Consider the following 16,033-nt stretch of genomic DNA (forward strand, 5'->3'; position numbering starts at 1 on the left):
TAAAAAAAAACTAATGATAAAACGAGGTGATATTTGGCCAAAGAGTCTTACAAATCAAATTTATACCCTAAGAACTTGTTTTCCCTTTATAAAAATGCAGAAGTAATTGTGTACAATATGTACCTGTTACCATCAAGTTGCAACAAAGAAATGTAAGACAACATGATTCTAAATAGAAACATTTTAGATACTTGGGTGCACATGATAAAATAGGCCAAAGCCAACATGGTTTCCTTAAGGGGAAATCTTGCCTAACATATCTGTTGGGAATTCTTTGAGGAAATAACGAGCAGGAGAGACAAAGGAGAGTCAGTAGATAGTGTTTACTTGGACTTTCAGAAGACCTTTGACAAGGTGCCACACATGAGGCTGCCTAACAAGTTAAGATCCCATGGTATTACAGGAAAGACACTTGCATGGCTGACTGGCAAGAAGCAAAGAGTGGGAAAAAAAGGAGCCTTTATTAGTTGGTTGCCAGAGACTAGTGGTGCTCCACAGGGGTGTTGTTGGGACCGCTTGCTTTCACTTTATATGTCAATGATTTTAATGATGGAATGGATCGCTTTGTGGGCTGGTTTGCAGACAATATGCAGGTAGGTGGAAGGGCAGGTAGCATTGAGGAAGCAGAGAGTCTACAGATGGACTTAGACAGATTGGGATAATGGACAACAAAGTGGTAGGTAGAATATAGTATGGGGCAGTGTATGGCCATCCATTTTGGTAGAAGGAATAAAGGTGTAAACTATTTTTGAAACAAAGGAAAAATTCAAAAGTCAAAAGTGCAAAGATATTTGGGAATCCTTATGAAAGATTCCCTGAAGGTTAACTTCCAGGTTGAGTTGGTGGTAAGGAAGGCAAATACAATGTTAGCATTCATTTTGAGATGATTAGAATATAAGGACAAGAATATCATGCTGAAGGCTTTATAAGGCATTGATCAGACTGCACTTGGAATAAGAACATAAGAAATAGGAGCAGGAGTAGGCTATCTGGCCCATTGAGCCTGCTCCACCATTCCATGATCTGGCCATGGACTCAGCTCCACCTACCTGCCTTTTCCCCCTAACCCTTAATTCCTCAACCTTGTCTTAAATATATTTACTGAGGTAGCCTCCACTGCTTCACTGGGCAGAAAATTCCACAGATTCACCACTCTCTGGGAACAGCAGTTCCTCTTCATCTCTGTCCTAAATCTACTTCCCCAAATCTTGAGGCTATGTTCTCTAGTTCTAGTCTCACCATTCAGAGGAAACAACTTGCCTGCCTGTATTTTACCTATCCCTTTCAAAATTTTGTATGTTTCTAAAAGATTTCCTCTTATTCTTCTGAATTCCAGCGAGTGCAGTCCCAGGCAACTCAATTTCCCCTCATAGTCTAACCCCTTCATCTCTGGAATCAAACTGGTGAACCTCCTCTGCACCACCTCCAAAGCCATTATATCCTTCCTCAAATATTGTTCAAAAGTTCAAAGTTCCAAGTAAATTTATTATCACCATATTTATTTGTCTCCACATAAAACCCTGAGATTCATTTGCTTCAGGTGCACTTAATAAGACCAATCTACGATAGAATCAATTACAGACTGCACCAACTGGGCGTATAACCAGTGCAACAAAGCTCTGTGTAGATGTGCTCAATGGTTGGGAGGGCTTTACTTGCGAAAGAGTGGGCTGTATCCACTTTTCTTTAGGATTTGCTGTCCGAGGGCATTGGTGTTTCCATTACCAGGCTGTGATGCAACCAGTCAATATTCCCTCCACCATACCTCTATAGAAGTTCTCCAACATTTTAGATGTCATGCTAAATCTTCTCAAACTTCTAAGGAAGTAGAAGTGTTGCTGTGCTTTCTTCATAATTGTACTTCCATGCTGGGCCCAGGACGGGTCCTCTGAAATGATAACGCCAAAGAATTTAAAGTTGCTGACCCTCTCCACCTCTGAATCCCCAATGGGAACTTGCTCATGAACCTCTGGTTCCCTCCGCCTGAAATCAGTAGTCTGCTCCTTAGTCTTGCTGACATTGAGTAACAGTTTATTGTTGAGCACCATCACTTTTTTTCCAGTCCTGATGAAGGGTCTCAATCTGAAATGTCGACTGTCTACCCTTTTCCATTGATTTTGTCTGGCCTGCTGAGTTCCTCCAGCATTTTGTGTGTATTACTTTGATTTCCAGCATCTGCAGATTTTCTCTTGTTACTTATTCCTACACCTTACTTGCTATTTTCAAAGTGCATTGCTATATTACCCATGATTCATGTGCTCTTCTGCATGGGATCTTATCAAAAGTCTTATAAAAATGCAACTCCATCACACACACCCATCTATTTCATATCAAATAACTACAATAAAATCATAAACATTATTTCTCTTTATTAAATCAGGTTGATTCAGATCAATCACATCCTTTATTATGGATTGCAGCACTTGCCCAGCTACTGGAGTCAGACTAACAGATCTGTAGTTTCCTGTTTTCCCTCTGTTTTTAAGTACACACTTTCTACTGTCCAGTATGCAGCAGCCAATCCAAATTCTATAAAATTTTGGAGAATGATTACCAGATTTTGCAATATCTTCATTGACACCTCTGGAATGAACTTTGATTCTTCATTCCTCAGCAATCCTTGGAGGTTTTGAGGATTCTCCTTGAACACAGGGATAACATTTGTTTTAATTCCTCTGTCATATCATATTTACTATTATAAATTCTCCAATTTCTGGACAGGAGGAATGGCCTCCCTCTGCTCTTAATTTATATGTTCTAATTCAATACTAAATCCTGGAGGGTTTATCACGATGTGATGAAGTTTTAACATGATTGAGGGCTGCTCCTCAAGCTTACATTGAGCTTCTTTGGTAAGAGTTTAGCATGGTAATGGAATGTATAATTAAAATGAAAATCCATTGTAAGGTAATGTGAAAAGAAGTTTTCGGCAAAGCCCTCTGCCTCTGCACTGGTCTCCCCAGCATAGCAGACACCACCCAAGTACACAGTGCCATACACTTAATTGAAAGAAGTGCAGGAAAATGGCTGCTTCACCTAGGTTTCACCTTGTGAAACCTTAGCTTCTTTCTCCAAAATTGCCCAGTATTAGTAATTAATTTATTATTGACACATAATCTATAAGGATCTATAAGGCTATGTTATAGACCCCCTCGTACTAGTAGTGATTGTAATGAACAACTCTATCAGAATATTTAAAGAAAAACAAGTTCTGAGGATGATGGTATAGTTATGGGTGACTTTAATTTCCCAAATATTGAATGGGAGAACCCAGTAACTAATGGATTACAGGAAAGTGGATTCATTGAGTTATTGAAAAATTGTTTTTTTGACCCTGTGTGTTCATGCACCAACAAGAGGAGGAGCCTGTCTAGATCTGATATTCTGTAACAATCAGAACAGAATTTTGAGTACAGAATTTGTTGAGCCTTTAGGAACAGGTGATCATAACATTGCTTGTCTCGAAGTTTTTTGGGAGAGTATATCAGTAAAACCAAACACATTAAATCAAATTTCAGGAACGCAAAGTTTGTGCAGATACAGTAAGGACTTCAGAAGGTAAACTGGCAGGAACTGCTTGACGTTGAGTCAAATGAGGAACAATGGGGTTGATTTAAAGAGGTAATGCACGCAGTGTAGGAAATGCTCATACTCAAGGTCAGGAGAAGCAAAAACAATAGACCAACTACATGGATAAATAAAAGCAAAGAGAGCTATACAAGGAATACAGAATAAGTAGTAATGAGGTTAACCATAGAGCATATGAAAATATGAGACCTATAGTTAAGAAGGAAATTCGGTTTGCCAAAAGACAGGTTGAGAAGGATATTGCCGATAATGCTAAGATTGACCCCAAGAGATTTTTTCAGTACTTTAGTAGTAAATGAAAAGTCAAGGAGGAAGTTAAGTGCATTAGGAATAACAGTGGGGTGTTAAATTATGCAGTGAAGGACATAGTGGACACTCTTAACTCATATTATGAAGATGTTAGCACTATGCCAGTAAGTGTAGAGAAAAATAATAATGTTTTAAGTGACTTAGAGATCTTAGGAGGTGAGGTCCTGCTTCAACTGAAAAGGCTGAAGGTTAATAATTCTCCAGTGCCAGACCACATATAACCAAGAGATCTGTGATTATATGTACAAACACATAACAAGTATTTTTCAAAAGTTATTGAACACCGGTGAAATCCCAAAGGACTGGAAATGGGCTAACATTGTCCCAGTATACAAGAAGGGTGATCACACTGACCCTGGTAACTATAGATCGGTAAGCTTAATGTGTATCACAGGCAAGATAATGGAAGCAATAATAAAGAATGGGATGGAAAAGCAGCTGATAAGAACATGCATCTTAGCAGAAAGCCAGCATGGGTTTCATGTTTTACTAATATGCTGGAGCTCTATGAAAAGACAACTAACATTTATAACAATAGTGCAGTTGATATCATTCACTTGGACTTTCAGAAGGCTTTTGACAAGGTACCCCATGAGAGATTAAACAAATTACTGGAGGTAGGGATTCAGGGTAAGGTGTACAAATGTGTGAAAAATTGGCCCAGAAACAGAAAACAATGAGTTATGGTGAGGAGATCATTTTCACACATAGAAGGTGTTAAAAGTGGGGTTCTGCAGGGATCAGTTTTGGGGCTGCTGCTTGCTGTTTTAAATTTACATTAATGATTCACATAACAAACAAACTAGTAATGACACAGAACGGGGTGGGGGGGCAGCTGATAACATTCAGAGAGCAGAATCAATACAGTTAGATATAAACAAAATCTAGATGTGGGGAAATAAATGGCAGATGAAAGTTAATGTAATAAATGTAAAGTGTTACATATAGGAAGTAGAAATATTATATATAAATATACAGTGGGGTGGTCTTGAGTTAGAAAGTGCAGTGTACGAGAAGGATTTGGGCATTCTGGTAGACTCATGCACTTGTGAGGCCACACCTTGAGCATCAGGTACAAATTTCTCTACCCTATTGTGTGAGGGATGTGAACACGCTGGAGAGAGTTCAGAGAAGGGCAACGAGACTCATTCCAGGTCTGCGGGGTATGAGCTTGAAGAAAGATTGAAAGAAGTAAATCTTTTTTGCTTAAATAGGAGTAGAATGAGAGGAGACATGATAGAGGTGTTCAAAATCATTAAGGGTATAGTGGTAGCTGTGTGGAATGAGCTTCCAGTAGAAGTGGTAGAGGCGGGCTTGGTATTGTCATTTGAAATAAAATTGGATAGCTTTATGGACAGGAAAGGAATGGAGGGTTATGGGCTGAGTGCAGGTCAGTGGGACTAGGTGAGAGCAAGCATTTGGCACGGACTAGAAGGACCGAGATGGCCTGTTTCCGTGCTGTAATTGTTATATAGTTATATGGTATTAGGAAGGAGGATGCCAGCTGCTACTTCAAAATTAATCCATTATCAAGGACAGGGGAGCATAGGTGGAGACTGGCTAAAGAGAAATTTCAGACTAACATCAGGAAACATTTCTTTACACAGAGAGTTGTGGATACATGGAACAAACTACCTAAGCTGTGTAGTTGAGAGTAGAACCTTAAAGACTTTCCAATCTAAACTCGAGTTATTTCAACACACTATGTGGATAGCAATTTGGCAAACTTTGTTAGGTAGAATGGTCTGTTCTTGTCAAAAACTTTCTACTGTTCTAATGTAGCTACTGGATACAGTGAAAAACTTCGTGAAAACTTTGTTTTGCATATCATCCGTACAGAACATTTCAAAACATATTTACAATGAGGTGGTAGAAAGGGGAATGCTTAAAATCTTGGAATTTAGATTTCAAGAGTAGAGGAATTATAATAGATGAAATGAATAGGTCTGTTGATAGTATCTTCAGTACTTTCAGTTTTCATTTCAGATTCTCTTTTTTAATTTTTAAGGTATGTAGGTGTCCCTCGATAGAGATTAAAGGCTATTGCATCTTCGGCGGTTGAACGGGAAGATGGCGTTAAGCGTTTGGGTTTTGCGAGACGATGAAGATTTTGCCTTGAACGGGTTTGGTAAGGAGCAACACCAAAAGGCTGGGAGCGCTCCACGGCGAGTGTCATAATTGCAAAGAGGCGACTCCACTAGTAAGAAGGGATTGGCGTGAGGAACTAGTTTAGGAATGCAGAGCAATTAACCATAGATTCATACTTCTGGCTTCCTTGAAAGCCAGCCAAGCCAACGACTCGTACCCGGTCACCAGAGCTGACAGTGATTGGCAGGCAGGGAGCCCCTATCGTGAGCGGAGCGGTCCAATGGGCGTGGGGGAAAGCGGAAGGGGCGTGTCGTTCGGAACAATACTGGCGCGTTGGGGAGGAGCCGCGCGGACTGGTGAGCGAAAGGAGCGAGCCGAGTCGGTGACGGTGGTGGTCGGCTGGCCGGTCGGTCGGTGCGGGAGGCCCCTCTACCCCCGTACGCCAGGTAAGCGGGCACTTTACCCTCATCGGAACATGGGCGCCGAGGGGGGCGGGTGGCAGGGCATCACGGAGCAGTTTCTCGGAGCGGTGCTGCCGCCGCCGGGCAACACGGCCTGGCTTCCCCGGACGGAGGGGAGACTCACCTCCGGGAGTCCCGGCTTAAGGGATGGCGGAGGGTGGAGGCGGGAAGACACCGCAGGAAAAGGTTAACGATCTGCTCCTGCGGAGGCGAAAGGGGCAACTTCACGGGCGGTGGGGGTGGGGGAACCGCCCACGTTCCCTTATTTCGGGAAATGCAAAGCGTGTTGAGTATTTTAATCGTGCCCGTTCAGTAATCTTAATAAATAATCTAGTTATGCTGTTCATAAACTATTATTCTTTTATTGAACTTTTCTCCCAGATTGCTTATAAGTAGTCTTTATGTTGGTAAAAATTGTCCTTTATTTTTTTAAAAATTAATTGCAATGAAATAAACTATTCTGCAAGCTTACGCCGACCACGTATCTACATTAATACGGTCCATATGGATTGTTATGCGGAGCCTCGATTTACTGTATGCAGTTGGCCGTAAGGCCGCTGATACTCTTTCTTTAAACAACTTATCTTTCTGTAAGATGCAGTAAATTATAAACCGATTTGGGTTTTTTTTGCAATATTGTGTTTCGAATACACAAATGCGAATTGCAAGTTTTTAGAAGCTTAATAGCTCTCACTGTTGCAGCTACAGTTATAATTAATCTCCATTGCTGTTTGCTTGTCCCGTACGTCAATCTGACAAAAATAAATAAATCGATTTAAAACTAGATTTGAGTAAGCAAGTCGTTCCTAACTTTTCTGGATCCCCACCCACACGTCTCAATTACACTTTTTATGCCCCCAAAAGGTACAGTGCATTGAATGTTTGAGGTTCGTTTGAGTAATCAGATCCACATGGTATAATGCCCAGGGAGACTTCCATTTCCAGTTTGCACTTTTCTTCAAAGCAAAAACAAACTGCAGATGTCGGAAATCTGAAATAAAATAACTATACTGGAAATAGTCAGATGACAAGTCATGAGCCTAAAATGTTAATTCTGTTCCTGTCTCCATGGATACTGACTTAACTGCTGAGTATTTCTTAATTTTTTTTCCACTTAAGGACTTCATAGTGGAAAAATTGCTATTCAAGGTATTTGTTTATACATTATTTGTCCCATGTTTACTCAGCATGAACTAATTGTAAACAAAGTCAATAGTTTGGTGAATAATTGGCCATCTAAAGCTTTTCAGAGTTTTAGATTTTGTCATGGTAATTTTGTGCAGAAATTTATTGGATTGCCTTTATCTTCAGTTTAACTGATGAACTGTCACGATTGAGCTGTTTTTCACACTGATCTTGTTCTTTGTTCCTTGTTTGCATGGATGATCAAAACTACTGACACTGGCTTTCAGTGTTCTTTAATTTTCTTTGTAAAGGTAGCATCAAATTTCTATCTGGTATGTCATGTGGATTTGCAGTTGGAATAATACCCCATGTTAAACTTGGCTTTGGGGTCAAGTATTACACCAAGGGATTCACAAAATGTCTCAAAAATTAGCATTATTTCAAATTTGGTAATGATGTGAAGCTACTATCATGTAATTTTGTAATGCTACAGCTGGTTCCTACTTCAGTGTCAATCTAGCTCTAGCAATTTGTTCCCCTTTTAATAACTGACCAACCTCAAGCTATAAATGTAAAGTTTGATCTTATATTAAACTGGGTTGTTATGTCGTAAATTAGTTCTGCATTTTCTGGACCATATTCAAATGCATAATATAATTCTTCATTTGGATGAGTTACCTTTGTATGAATTTATGAGTGGTCTGTTATCATTTAATCCTTGTTTAAGAAGTGTTATATTAACTTCTATTAACAAAATATTTCTCTTCCCTTTTAGGTTAAAGCCGGTCAGAAAGGCTATTATCAGTGGATGCAAATTGATGTTTTCTGGATATAGTGGATGGAGCATTAAAAGATACTTTGAATAATTCACCTCAGGAATCTTTAAAGAATCTGCTGATGTCATTGAGCAGTACAAGTAGTAGTCTTTCTTTTGAAGAACAGCATTACTAATTTTTGGAAATGGTAAGAGTAGTTTCAGGGACTTCTGATTAAGCAAGCAACTATTGATAAATACTTCATTTGGAGAATCCATTTTCACTTGAAGAACATCCATAATTTTTGAATTTCATCACCTGATGTCTACATAAAGGGCAAAACATCTTGCATGTTTTGCATTAATAACAATAGAGAAAATGAGCGCTGATGGCTATCAGTATAGAGCTTTGTACGAATACAAAAAAGAGCGTGAAGAAGACATTGATTTGCATACTGGTGATATACTGATTGTCACCAAAAGTACTCTGTTAGCCCTGGGTTTCAGCGAGGGAGACGAGACGAGACCAGAGGAGATTGGCTGGCTCACGGGCATAAATGAAACCACGCAAGAAAGGGGTGACTTTCCAGGAACCTATGTAGAGTTTTATGGTCGCAGGAAGATTTCTCCGCCAACACCCAAGCCACGTCCTCCCAGGCCGTTGCCTGTGGCTCCAAATCCATCAAGACCGGAAGATGCTGACCAGCAAGGTCAGTCTTTTCAGTAATAGTTGGGATACAAGATACAAGCTGGGAAGGATTGGTGTGGGTTAAGGGGTTGCAGCTTGTATCCAAACTCCAGCGATATAGTTATGCATATACTAGTAAAGCACATAGTTTTAGAAAAAGAATATTTCTGCAGATTAATTTGTGCCTAATATAGTGGAAAGTTGAAGAAGCAATAACAAATTCTCTTGGCTAAATTAAAAATCTGGCTTGCTTCTGCTTTTTAACAGGATATTTACACATTAATCTGTAGGTTCATGAAAATGACTCTTTGAGTTCGTTAACTGATTGGGGAAAATGCCTGCGTAAATTTAGTTTGTGTCTCATCTGAAGATTTTAAATTCTGCTGCGGTAGAATTAGTTTAATACCAGCAGACATTAAATAATTGGAACTAACAACATTTGACAAATACTAAGAGGATGTTCCCTCTGGTTGAGAAGCCTGGAACCAGAGGTCTCAGTCTCAAATTAAGAGATAAGCTATTGGGATTGCAAAGAATGGTGAATGTTTTGAATCTTCTGCTTTGGGGTTTTGTAAAGGTTGTCTCATTTAAAACAAGTTGGTAGATAAGGAATCATGGGGTTTCAGGAAGATGGACCTGTTCTTGATGAATCATGGCAAATAGTCAGATTGAAATGGCTAGCTCATGTAATTTATATTTACAATGTTAGGTGACATTTTTAAAAACTGTTGAAGTCCTGTAAATCTTGAGTGTATGAATTCGGCTTTAACAGCTTGTTGAGAGTAAGAACAGTTACATTGTTCAGTCTACCCTTTGAGACCAATCAGTTGCACTCCATGGCTTGTATTAGTTAGCTGAGGACAGTATCACTCACTTGCATGTGCAGAGTTGAGGAAAATAGTAGCAAAAGTCTGAGAGAAATTAAAAATGTTACTGAGCAAGTTTTCATTCTTTCAAACTCCTGATAATTATAAAGAATGGTAAAAATGCTACTTTTTGTACATTTCTCACAAAATAGAGAATCTCCATTGATTTATTAATTTGGTGTGTTATGCTTTTGATCTCAGTCACGCAGTGTTATTCTTGTGTAATTGATGGAATGTACCACTCTCAGGTTAAATTTCTAGTCTTGTTTATGCATCCTACAGGAATCCTCGTAGATTCCATTGGTGAATATGATGGCTTCAGCCCTCTAAACCACCTGTACCCTGCCTTGCATCTTTACTCTCTTAGACACCCCCACTTTGTGGGGGAAGATTGGAGAAGAGAAAATAGATTCTGATCATGCAGCCCTATCTACCACCCTCAATTTTATATACTTTTATCTAGTGACCCCTCAGTCTTCTCTGCTGCAGAAAAAATAAATCCACTCTACCCATTCTGTCCGTAAAACTGAAATGCTCCAATGTAGACAGCATCCTGGTAAATGTCTCCTGCACCCTGTACAGTGTGGTTACATCCTTCCTATAATGTGGCAACCAGAACTGCATATAAAACTCCAGATTTGGCATAACCAAATGAAGTTGTGCCACCTTCACCGCCTGTCTGCTTGTCTAGCCAGTTTCAGGGATCTATGGATTTATACCTACTTTGTCACTACATTCTAGGCCCCAATTATTTCTACTTTAGAGCACAAAGTACATCTCTTCATACTTGCTGAGGTTAAATTCCATCTGTTATCAGTCCACCTAACTTTCCAGCTGACTAATATAACACTGTAGCCTAGGGCAGTCCTCTTTGTTATCTGCAACACCATAGTCCTGTTACAGCAAACGTATTCCAGTTTCAACACAGGAGTTGCTAAAGGGACTCGGTCAGTCAGGCAGCATCTAAATGGACAGTGGACATTTTGGGACCTTTCATTTGGACTAAAAGATCGAGGGAAGATGATCCTGATGGGTGTCAGCCCGGAACATTGTCTGTTTTCCTCCACTGGTGTTGCCCAACGTGCTCAGTTCCTCTGTTATATCTTCTGTTGCTCCATATTCCAACATCTGCACTCTTTAGCCTAGTTTCAAGTTTCTTATTGTTGTCATAGTTATACATACACAGTATATAAATGCCATGAAAACAAGCTTTTTGCAGATGCGCGCAGTACATTATGAGGGCAAGATAAGTTGTTGTAAACTTAAATTAACGAATTTTGAGCAAAATAAGCAGACTTCTAGTACAGTTATACCTCCTACATTCACTTCCGAGTAATTAATGTATTTTATAAATGTTGTGTCCCAGCATAGATCCTTGTTGTATACCTCTAATCAGAGACTTCCAATCAGAAAAAATAACCTTCCATTGCTACCCTTTGCCTCCTATTTCCAAGCTATGTCAACCTTGAGAAATTTTGGACTTTTTTACTGTCTATAATTTCCTGACTGACAGTGGTCGTGAGCCACCAACTTGAATTACTGCACACTGGTTGAGAATTCTGGCGTCTGGGCCCAGCAGCGGAGGGACAGCAATTGCAATGGTGTTTAACTTAGAAAGGGAAATGTTTCCATACATTTTGAAATCTTGTCCTTCTAAGTGAGGCTAGAGGCTGTAGGTTTTGGAGCTGCTGTTGGTGTAGTTTGGACAGGTACATGCAGAGGATGATGGTACTGCAGCCACAGTGCAGCAAAGGGAATAATATTCTTACCCATCTAGTACTAGTCAAGCAGTCCGGTTTGATCTGGGAGCTGACAGATTTCATAAGAGTTGTTGGAGCAACTCAATCCAGACTTGGGCATTCTGGATGGTGGAAAGACTTTTTCATGTCCTGAAGTTAGTCACTCACAGCAGGTATGCAGCTGGTTGCCCACCTAGCCACAGATTTTTTTTTTTGTCCGGTCTGTTTGAGGTTCTCGTTAGTTATGATTTTCTTTCTCCTCTTTCTTTCCCCCCTTCTCCCCCCCCCCCATGGTGAATGTTGGGGATTTGGTGATGGTATTGCCATTGAATAACATAATTTTTGGAGGTGGTGATTTCTAATTTTGTAGCACAATGCCTGCCCATGTCTAAATGAAGCATAGGCAGCTTCATTTTTGATGGGTTGCAAATGGAATTAACTGTGCAAACATCATTGAATATCCCCACTACTTGTGAAGGAATGAAGGTCATTGCAGCAGCTGAAGATATTTAGGTCAGATATACGATCCTGAAGAACTTGAAGTAGTATGCTGGGTTGGGAATATTGACCTCCAGCCACAACTATCTCCATTTTGTCTGAGGTTTGACCATTGGACAGTCTTTCCCCCTTTGATGCCCAGTGATAATGTTACCAGGGCACTTTGATGTCACAAATGTAAAGAACAGTCACTCAGTTTGGTTCTGGAAATTAGTTCTTCGGTCTATGTTTGATCTGAGATTGTGATGCAATTTGGTGCCAAATAGTTCTGCTGAAATGACATTAGGGAAGATTTTTGTAATAAAAAGTGAGATGTCCTAAAAGTGAAGTCATTACTTAACCATTCCTCCATGTATTTTTTCTTTTACTTATGGTATTCATAATATAAATTCATTCATCTGGAACACTTATCTCTATCAGTTGCAATTTCTTTTGTAACTGGAAGAATGAGGACTGAGTTACAAAGTTCTGCAGGCTTAGGAGAAGGTGAAAAGTTGGTTCCTGGTTTGTAAGAAACATCTTTCCTTTCAAATTATACATCTTCAACAAATAATACTAGTCTGTTATGCTAAAATTGGAATTATAACAAAGAACTGAAAACATGCTTAAATTGTATACTTGGGGCCTGGTTTTAACCACAGCATTGGATCTTAACTGGAATATAACTTTTTCCAAAAGTGCTATTTGGCTAGCTAGACTATAAGTGAATGTATGCAAAATGCTGAAAGCATATCTTAATGCAGCCTTGGTTCTACTTTGAAAAGAGTGAATCCACTTAAGGTACCTGTGGGTTGGACTTGGTTTGGCTTTCTTCAGTGTGTGGTAAGTTATATAGAGATGCAAGGATTCTCTAGGTTTGAGGTCTGAGTTTTTGAAAATACTTTATGGAGACCAATGGCTAACTTTTGTTCATAATATGGATTGAATTTTTCAATTGTAATGACAACTATCAGTGGAGTGGGTTATTTCTGCATCTATTCCATAATACCCTGTCCTAATTATTAAATGTTCTGGTATGCTTACCTACATAAGCTAAGGCATTGGGTATTAGAGTTAAAATGTCATGTTGCAGCTGTGTAAAACATTCGTTTAAATTGTATTTGGAGTATTGTGTACAGTTCTGTTCACAACTACAGGAAGGACGTGGTAACAATTGAGAAAGTGCAAAATAGATTAACCAGGAAGTTGCCTGAAACTGAGCATTGTGGTTACAAGGAGAGATTGGATAGGCTGGCTTTAGGAGGCTGTGATGACCTGAGGTTTATAAAATTGAGAGGCATAGATAGAATAGATCGCTTTTCTTTTTGCAAGGACATAGTAAAGGGCATGGATTTAAGGTGAGAGAGAAGAGATTTAAAGGAGATCTGAAAGGTATGTTTTTCACATAGTTGGAAGTATCTGGAATGAGCTGCCAGAGTTGTGGAGGACAATTAAATGTATCTGCCTTTTACACAGTAGGCAAATAAGTTTAGTGTAGGTAGACATCAAGGTCATATGGATCACTGGCATGTTATTTCATGCTCTATGGAGTGTATATTTAATGACTTGTATGTAAAGTTTACTCCTTTTTTACAGTTGTGTGGGCCAGCCATTGTCTAAGCAGGAAATGTTTGCATGGCCTGAAAACTGTGCGGCACTTTAAATTAAAATAATATAGGAAAAGTTCCTGCTGCGCGACAACAGAGGCTATGTGCACAGGAGTATTTCAGTTACTGCACAGTCATGCACCTGCACAGCTTAGAGGGAAAAGATGAAATATTAGATTTCAGAATTTTAGCTGCACGTTACTGCTCAATAATGTGAACCTTATAAATTTTGGAGTTCCAACTCTTCCAAATTGCTTTCTAATTTTCCCGCTGATCTTAATGTTTGCAGTGGAAAACCTCTGCTCTGCAGAATGGTACCATCTTGCCCACTACAATATGTTGCCCCTGCAAGATCTGTATCTGTCATGTCTGGCTGCTGTAGTCAGACAATGCTTTCCAGGAATCTCCAGTTGCGTGAAAGAGTGACCTATGGTTTCATCTAGCAAAGGCACGGAGGAGTAGGAGGAGTGTTGTGGAGGCTGTGGCTGCAGGACCTGAAGTAGGACCTCTTATCTCACTGTCTCTGCAACTTGGGCTCCACCTAATGAGGCCATTAAGTTCCGCCTCGCCCTATAGACCCAAATTCACATACAAGTCTGCAACCTACTTTAAATGCAGGTCCATCGTAAATGCAGAACTGTTTGGATGGGAAACATCTTCCCCCAGGCCATAAGACATGCGACCATGTATGAATCTCACAATACAGTTTCATCGCATATGTGATGCCAGCAGTGTTATACTGGTTGTTTTTTAATTTCTATTGTATATGCACCTTATTATTTATGGTAATATTGCTTTGTGCTTATATGTGTGAGCTATATGTACTGTTGTGCATCTTGACACAGAGGAACGTTATTTCATTTGGCAGTATACGTGTATACATTTGAATGATAATAAACTGAGTTTGAATTTAGTACTGACAAGTAAAAGTCTATCACTTTGAAGTATTTTGGAGCACTTTTTAAAAATCTGGTATTGGCATAATGGGTACTAAGATTCATTTTTATTACTATCCTACCACCACACCACCACTTCCCTCCTAGTTGTTACTTTGTTAGAGATGGGCACTTGTATATGAATTGTTAGCACAGGAAGGATGCAAAGGGAGGAAATGCATTCTGCTTCCTGATACAGGGCAGTGGGAATTATTGGCTTTCTGAAAGGAAGGTGTGAACAGTTAGCTGATGTTTTATAAAGGAAGCTTAACTTGTGTAGTTTTCTGAATGGCTTCAAAAAAATAAAACGTGGTTTCTATAAGTGGCCTTTGGAAGTGGTTTGGATTGTAAATCTGTCCCTTCCCACATTAAACAATGTGTACCACTGCAACAGGACAATGTCATAAGTTTCCATCCTTTGACAGGCCCTCTCCATCCTGCCACTTCGCAGTTCTCAGCACAAATTTTACACACTCATTATAAAGATTAAGATATAAGATTATAAACCTTAATGTTTTCACATTAAAAACTTGTGTTCTGTCAAATGCTGACAAACTTTCAACCTATGCCATATTGATTTAGAACAAAACACAAGCATTTGTTAAAATCAGAAGTGAAGTTACTATCAACACATTAGTATTTCTTAAATTCCAAGCCACTTGGTCTGTTTAAGAATGCCCATTTGTATTTCAAATTCCAGCCTTCCTCACAAAACAATCGTTTAATATAACATATGCATCTATTTAATCATTTTTTTTAAAAAAAAAGGGTTAAAAGATAAGCTGCCTGGCTTTTTCCCTCTAAAGGTTGCCACTAGAAACAGATTCCTTCCTGTTCCCCTATTCCCCTATAAAAGTGCAGTCTCTGCTTATTGATCAATGGTAGAAACTATTTTTCTTCTTTTTTTTTTTGAATGTGTCCTCTTGGGCTATCTCTTAACCTGTACTCTAAGTTTCTGTATCTCCACATACTGGCAGTGAAAAACTTTTGATCAGTCTCTTGCATGTTTTTCAAGATTTAGATGCCCTTGAGCTTGCGTGGATTTGTACATCTTTCTCCAGTTTTTAGTCATATTCAGTAACAAAGCTAGCTATTTAATCCACAGTACTGCGGCAAAATGTTCCATTTTCTCTTAACTTGGTGTAATGGCATTTGTCTTTGAGTTTCTGCTCAGTCCTATAGTGACCCTGCATTGATTTCCTCAACTAACAAAATGTGTAATGACCCTTGTCCTTTAAAAGTATTTGCATATGTGGGGTGTGGTTGGTTAAGCTTTGGGTTGTGCATGATGATGAGATTTCATTTAAATCTTCTTGATCTTCTATGATCTCTTTAGTTGGTGTCTTCCAGGTGATCAGATGTTTTAAGTGTCAATAATGTAGAAGTTCTACATTTA

General features: G+C 39.3%; 1 protein-coding gene and 1 long non-coding RNA gene across 2 annotated transcripts in view; both read left to right on the forward strand.

The window, feature by feature from the left end:
• LOC140197216 (uncharacterized) overlaps positions 1-5,956 on the forward strand; it is a 39,426-nt gene extending 33,470 nt beyond the window's left edge. Inside the window, exon 3 of the long non-coding RNA XR_011885882.1 lies at positions 5,906-5,956. This is a non-coding gene — a long non-coding RNA (uncharacterized lncRNA). The remainder of the gene's footprint in view (positions 1-5,905) is intronic.
• Positions 5,957-6,325: 369 nt separating this feature from the next.
• The window catches only part of pik3r1 (phosphoinositide-3-kinase, regulatory subunit 1 (alpha)), a 66,909-nt gene continuing 57,201 nt past the window's right edge, over positions 6,326-16,033 (forward strand). The window contains exons 1-2 of the mRNA XM_072257811.1: positions 6,326-6,431; positions 8,347-9,035. Coding sequence (XP_072113912.1) covers positions 8,705-9,035 — 331 coding nt within the window. The 5' untranslated portion in view covers positions 6,326-6,431; positions 8,347-8,704. The remainder of the gene's footprint in view (positions 6,432-8,346; positions 9,036-16,033) is intronic.

The sequence above is a fragment of the Mobula birostris genome, chromosome 5 (assembly GCF_030028105.1).
Source record: "Mobula birostris isolate sMobBir1 chromosome 5, sMobBir1.hap1, whole genome shotgun sequence".
In the NCBI taxonomy this organism is placed as follows: Eukaryota; Metazoa; Chordata; class Chondrichthyes; order Myliobatiformes; family Myliobatidae; genus Mobula; species Mobula birostris.